Below are 7251 nucleotides of genomic sequence, written 5' to 3'. Positions count from 1 at the left end.
TTAAAAACTATAATAATAAGATAAAGACTTTACCAATCCAAATGATGGGTATTTCAATTCCTTTTTTCTCAAAGTTGTTGCAGGCAAGCCGTTAAGGCTGAGTTTGAGTATTGAGAAGTGTTGAGATATATTATAAATAATAATAAAAAAGTAAATAAAAAATAATAATAAAATATTAAATATTAAGAAAAAATAATAAATAATAGTAAAAAATAGTAATAAAATATATTAAAGATTATTGGATACTCTCTGCAACGAAACACAGCCGTGCTTGGCAGTCCACTTGGAACACTCGCTTCAATTTCGCCAAAACCCCCCAAAGGGCCAAAACCCTCTTGCTTCCAATTTCGACTCCACCCCTCCTCTATCTCTCTCACTCTCTCACGGAAGAAGAAGAAGAATGGCAGATGTTAATGATGCCGGATCTTCGACGACGGCGACGACGGATACATTGCCGCCGTTTCTGAGGAAGCTTTACGCCATGGTGGACGACCCGGAGACCGACTCGGTGGTTTCCTGGAGCGACGGCAACGACAGCTTTGTGGTCTGGAACCCGCATGAGTTCGCTGCCAAGCTTCTGCCCAAGCACTTCAAGCACAAGAACTTGGCCAGCTTCATCCGGCAGTTGAACACTTACGTCTGTTATCTTATCTTTTTTGTTCTGACTTCTTTATCTAACTATCTGGATTAATTTGAGAATTTCATTAGGATCCGGTATAATTAATCTAAATCAAGCTAAAAAATTTTAAAATCTTGTCCAATTAGAAACTACTGTGGCACCAATCTTTAATAGAATAGTTTGTCAAATTACCAAAGGAAAAGGTGTGCTGTGCTTGCAAATTTTTATTAACTGTGTTTTGTGGTTGGAAATTCTACTAAGTAATGTAACGCTATCGAGCTAGTCTTCTTCGGTTGACCAATCTATTACCATTGTCTTGTACCGTTTGTCTGATTTCTTATTGACCAAATTCAGTGTTCTGTAGGTTGTAGCTATATTTCGTCAACATAATTATTTGAACTGAAGATATTTGTCCAAAAAAAAAAAAACAAAGTTGTTGGCAATCATTTAGGAAGAAGATAACATCAAGGTTTCGGTCAATCATCTAGGGAGGGCAAAATCAACTTCATCTATATCTTTAAGAAAGAGAGTACAAAAGCTGTAGGTTTTACTTAGTCTATTTTTAAAATGGAAAATACTTTAGCCACAAAGAGATTACATAAAAGTAAACCCATAAATTGATGTGGTACGTCAAATTGTAAAGTTACTTTTATTATAAAGTAGATCTAACAGATTCCATGAAGCCACATCAGTTTGTGGGTTTACTTGGTGTAATTTCTTTGTGTATGTAATAGTTCTCTTTTAAAATAGGGGGAGAGTGTGAGTGGGGGGTTGGGGATGAGTTTTTCTTACATCCAGTAAAGCCATTGGAAGAAATACATGCCAATCATGGACGGTTTAAGTTCCTTGCTTGATTATAAATGTGTCAATATGATGAAATCTCTCTCCAATTAATGACAACCCACATAATTACTACACTAGCACAACCACTAATGCACTGTTGCAGCATCTAACCTTTTGTGTTTCTTTGCACCCTGTTCTTCCCTTTCAATTTCTTTTAGTTCTATTGCACTCATTATCCGCATGTAAGGTGGCATTTTCATAGTGTCTATGCTATCATCTTGCAAAGATATGTCTTCTTCTTCCTTATTTATATTTATTTTATTGTCATGCTTTAGCCAAACTTAATACCACATTCCATTAACTCTATGAGCTACATGCTCGACCAATCTATAACTTTTCTCTTGTTTTTATTATATTGAGGTTAATAGAAAAATTATTATTTTCTATTTTGATTTGCTCATTTTAGGACCTTTTTCTTTCGAATAATTCATTCACAGGGTTAAAATTCACCTCCGTCGTTGCACTTATCAAATATTTCCAACAAATGCATGCACCGTGGTAGTTTATTAATCATGATTTCAAACTTGCAGGTCAGCTTATACTTTGAGTGGGTACACTCGACTTGGCCATTTTTCGGTTAACTTGGCAAAAACTCGGTGTTTCTATAACTGAGACTTCATTGTAAGTTAGCAGAGTCCACTCAAATTTTCACCAAATTTATACAATATTTTTCTGCAGTGAATACATCATGTGTTGAATGCCTATAGATGTACTATTTTTAAATAATATAGCTATAATGTATTGGGCATTTGTTTGTGTCATGTTGTTTCTGTGGCACATTACATATGAAGTAAGATGGAGAAATAGATGATGATTTTAGTTTGTAAGGAAGTTGCAAGAATTGAAAGAAGAACAATATATAGCTTGATAGTTTTATGTTTAGAACATGATTTTTTTTTAATCATAGAGTACGCGAAATAGGTGTTTGGTTCAGTATTTTGGATGTACACTTTCATGTTGGACTAGGTGTCTTTCCTTGGAGGGAGTTTACAACCTAGAAGATTTTTTTTGTTTTTCCTTTTGGTTTCACAATAAAATGTGAAATTTAACTTTTTAGTGGAGTAGGTGGGCAAGTGGGAAGGGTAACTGAAATTTAATTGAAAAGTTACCAGAATCTCATATAAACTGAAGCAACTGAAAGTTCAAGCCAAGGAAGCATGGGTATTTTTCATTCACAAAGAAAAACATGCCACCCCAGTACTTAAGTCAATTAGAAATGAACTGAACTTATGCCTTTTTCATTCACTTCACTAATATTTTCTCTTACCTATCAAAAAAAAAAAAAAAAAAAAGAAAGAAATGAACTGAACTTAAAAAAAAAAAAAATTAGAAATGAACTGAAGCAACCATTTCTAATGCTGACCTGTTTGTTCATAAAACTAAGAAGGCAAAAGTACGAAGGTAAAATTTTATGCATCATGTAGTCTGTCCCTCTCTCTCTCTCTCAGTGATGATATGACAGATTTGATGTTTCCAAAATAGTTACTAGACAAAGAAGTGTTATATGCTGTTTGCTCATGATTTTATACTTGCTTCTTTCTTTTGTGAATAAAAGATACCCATAATTCCTTGGGCCTAATCGAATTCACAGTTAATTTTGATTTGTGATTAAGATTATCTAGTATATGTACTTTAAAAAAAAGTATCTAGTATAAATATGTCTGTTTAATCTACATGTCAGATGCTGAAGTTTGCTTCCTTTTATTCTCATGCTTATGATCTGGGATGAAGAAAGTAGCGTGAACATGCACATGCATCCTACTGTGTTTTTCATTGTCATCTTCTAGCAACAGATTTTCCTTGTACGTGGATTGTGCATTTTTGCAGTTTAATGATTATTACTTAACAAGAATGTTCTATCAATAGAAACTTGTGAAACTTCATTGCATGTCAAAGGTATACAAAACATGATCTAGTGCCTATTCTGGTAGTTTAAGGAATATTGTTCATTGTTTTTTTACATAAAAATCAATCTAATTCAATCTTCTTTTTGATAAATAAACAGAAGCCTATGCATTCCTCTTCTTTTTTATAACAATGCATATAATACAATCTTCAGATACAGGAAACATGAAAATTAATATGATTTCTGTCTTAGAGAAGCCTATGGATCTGACACTGTCAAATTATGTCTTGTCTATCCTTTTTTTCCCCCTTTTCTTTTTCGTTTTCCCTTGTCAAGGTCTTGGGGAAATTTTTTTTCTAGATAACTTGCCCATATCTCAAAATTTTTAGTACCTTATCCGAGGACACTTTACATGAATCTACCGTTTCTCACCACCATTTAAGTATCAAAATTTGAAAAGTAAAGTTGCTTTAATAGCGGTCATATCTACCAGTACTTATTTTTTTTTAATAACAGAAGGCTCAACTCATATCTGCCCATTCCATAATTGGATGTAGTGTGCAAGAATGATTATTTTTTGTCATAGGCTACCAATTATCTTAGGCTCCGCCATGGAAATATTTTCTAGGGGAATTTTTTTTTAACAAAAAATATATTTTAGAAAAATGGTTGGTTTTCAATGATTTCCCAGTGTTTGGGGCATTTTGAAGAATATATAAATTTTACTTTTCTTCTGTTGCTGGCAACTGGCCGGTTCAGTCAGTGGCTGGGCAAGGAATGGATAAGGACAGTCAACGACCAGTGGAGTCAGTTGGCAGTTGGATGGGATGGACGGTAGTGGTTGGAGGCCAAGCTCACACAGGAAAATGACTTCATACCTAATTATTTTTTCTATCAATCATTGCGCCAAACACCAAGTTTTGTGAACAACTTTTGAAGTTCACATTAGATATTTCAGATTTGTTTGTAAATGGTGGCCCTTTAAAAACCAAATATAGTTAAAATTTATATATGGTCGTTCTTAAAAAGTGTGCCAAGGAAATAGGTCCAAAAATAAAATTAAAAGCAAATTAGTTCCATTGTTGTGCAATAATGATTATGATAAATGCCTGTGCTATTTATCTGCGGCCCCTACCGGGGGGGGGGGGGGGGGGGGGGGGGGGGGGGGGGGGGGGGATGCTGGCTGGGATGGTGGTACTCAGAAAAATTAACTATATTTTATGTCTTTAGAAATGTAACTAGTTGAGTTTAAATCTTGTTGTCTTAATTGACACTTGTATCAGAACAATAGAAACACACTATTGGATTGAACCTTTTAGGTTTTTAGTATTATTTTCCTTTATATGATTAATTTTTCATTTTGGTTAAGCAGGGTTTTAAGAAGGTGGACTCAGACCGTTATGAATTTGCAAATGTGAAGTTTCTAAAAGGTCAATCGCACCTTCTGAAGAGTATTAGTCGGAGGAAACCGGTTCATGTACCAACTGAAGTGCCGAGCTCCTCAGTTGGGGCATGTGTTGAGGTAGGGAAATTTGGGCTCGAGGAAGAGGTTGAAAGACTCGAAAGGGACAAGAATGTTCTTATGCAGGAACTTGTTAAATTGAGGCAGCACCAGCAATCAACTGATCATCAGTTGCAGAATGTGGTGCAACGTGTGCAGGTAATGGAGCAGAGACAGCAACAAATGATGTCTTTTCTAGCAAAGGCTATGCAGAGTCCTGGCTTGTTTACCCAGTTTGTACAGCAGCAGAATGAAAGCAATAGGAACATTACTGGAGGGAATAAAAAAAGAAGACTCCCCAATCAAGAAGAAAGTGTAGCTGGTGAGAGTTGCACCAATGCTCCCGAGGGACAGATTATCAAGTACCAGCCTTCAATGAATGAGGCAGCTAAAACCTTGCTGTGGCAGATTTTGAAGATGAATGGATCTCCTAGGGTGGAACCATTGATGAACAACCCAGATGCATTTCTTTTTGATGATGCTCCTTTTACCAATACGTTCGACCAGGGAAATTCCTTGAATCGAGTTTCTGGAGTGACCCTTTCTGAGTTTCTGCCTATTTCTGCAGAGTTGTATATGCCAGCAGAACCCAAATTTCCCATTCGTTCTCCATCCACCGCAAATTCAGATATTCAATCTTCCTCTTATGCAATGCCTGATCATGCTATAAAAGCTCAATTCCCAAACCTTGATGTTTATAATTCTCAAGAAGAGACTGTTTTGCCCAACTTTACTGAACTGCAGGGGATCATGCCCAAAAGCACTGCAGAGATCCCTGATATGAACCTTGTGGGGTCTGAGACTGGGAATGCAAGTTATGTGGATCCAATGTCTCTTTTGGATGGGTCAATGCCCATAAAGACTGGTACATTCTATCCACAAAATGATGTGGGGACCTTGCTTGATGAGATCCCTGTACTTCCGGGGATTAACGATACTTTCTGGGAACATTTTCTTACAGCGACCCCAGTCACTGAGGATGTAGATGAAATTAATTCGAGTTCACTGGATGGTGATGTGACCATGGATCATGGGTTACAGATGGGAAAGAAAAATGGGTTGGACGAGATTCAACATATGAATCGTCTTACTGAGCAGATGGGGCTTCTTGCATCGGAAAGCAGAATGGGGTGACCTTACCAATTGTATATACATGTTTCTGGTCATCAACAGGTAAACTTTTAAATCGCCTCTAAATTAGCCAATGCATACAGTATTTTCCACTGATCCCACAGTTGCGTCGCATGGTCAGCCACTTTCTTGTTCCTTTTATTTCCTTCGTCAGCTTGGGATCTTGCCAATATGAGAAGATGTATTTATAACGAAACTGTCTCTGTGACTGGCTTGAGTTTTATTTTGTGAGATATGTTTGTGAACCAAATATTTGTCTATTCAAATTCGCGTTTCTACTAAACATTATTAAGTATTACCAACAGATGTACTTAAAAGCTCCTGAATTGCTTTATTTCTTCATGCAGATGTGAGTTTAAAAAATTTTGGTCTGAGCTGAAAATAATCTCTTCGGTGGGTTAATTAGACAAGCATATTACCATGCTGTTTGTAACTTTTGCATGTTTCTTTGACTATTGCACAGGTTGATGCCTGGCACCGTTGGGCAAGCAAGGGTTTTCTTCAACGGCACATGACCAGTAATAATTTTGGTTAACGGAACTTTTACTAGTTATAATTTCTAGTTTAAGAAACGTTTTACTCTTTACATCTGTATTTCATAATTCTGTGTGCATGTTTATTTCAGAAGACTTTTTGGATATAAATGAATTATGTTTCTTATAAGCCATAACGTACAATTTATTGTAGGATCAATTAAAATTAAAAGATGTCAAAATATAAATACTTTTTTATGCTAATTAATGCGATAGGCTTCCACATCAGTGGTATGTATGGTTCTACATAATGCAGTTGAAATATATTGTGACTATAAAACTATTACCTCTATATTCTTTGAAACATTATCTTTGTATTCTATTGAGTCACTTCATCATTTCATCCTATTTTATTGACCTATTCCAACGAAAGGTCTCTTATGTGCGGGTGGACTACTAATTATGTATAATAATTTTCTAGTAGAAGTCACAGACAATGCTAAATTAACTGTAATATGATTAGGAATACGGTTGGACGAAAAAAAAAAGGTCTTATGTTGGAGAAGTACCCTCTGTAAATTAGAAAAAGTTGGCTAGGTTTTTCCTAATATCCTACCCCTTATGACTATAGTTTTGCATGTAATTTTTGTTAAGCATTGGTAGCTTGCAGGTAAAAGCAATAGGAATCGTATAAGAAAAGGTTAGTTCCTTTTTTATGACTTTCTTGTTACAGTAGGAGTAAGATTTGTAGTTTTTAGTATATATAGAAGTGCATATAGTTAAGCTTATTTGATCATTGAGTGACTGAAAAATTGTACTTCATTTTGGGTGTTCCTTA

The 7251-nt window shown here is 35.6% G+C and overlaps 1 protein-coding gene across 1 annotated transcript; it reads left to right on the top strand.

The window, feature by feature from the left end:
- The first annotated feature begins 243 nt into the window (after positions 1-243).
- Positions 244-6603, top strand: LOC122313992 (heat stress transcription factor A-1b-like). Its single transcript, XM_043129353.1, has 3 exons — positions 244-637; positions 4681-5982; positions 6404-6603. Exons 1-2 carry the CDS (start codon positions 401-403, stop codon positions 5941-5943), a joined length of 1500 nt encoding a protein of 499 aa, XP_042985287.1. The 5' UTR covers positions 244-400; the 3' UTR covers positions 5944-5982; positions 6404-6603.
- The last annotated feature ends 648 nt before the right edge of the window (positions 6604-7251 follow it).

This window comes from Carya illinoinensis, chromosome 6 (assembly GCF_018687715.1).
Source record: "Carya illinoinensis cultivar Pawnee chromosome 6, C.illinoinensisPawnee_v1, whole genome shotgun sequence".
In the NCBI taxonomy this organism is placed as follows: Eukaryota; Viridiplantae; Streptophyta; class Magnoliopsida; order Fagales; family Juglandaceae; genus Carya; species Carya illinoinensis.
This window is presented reverse-complemented; position numbering and strand designations above follow the sequence as displayed.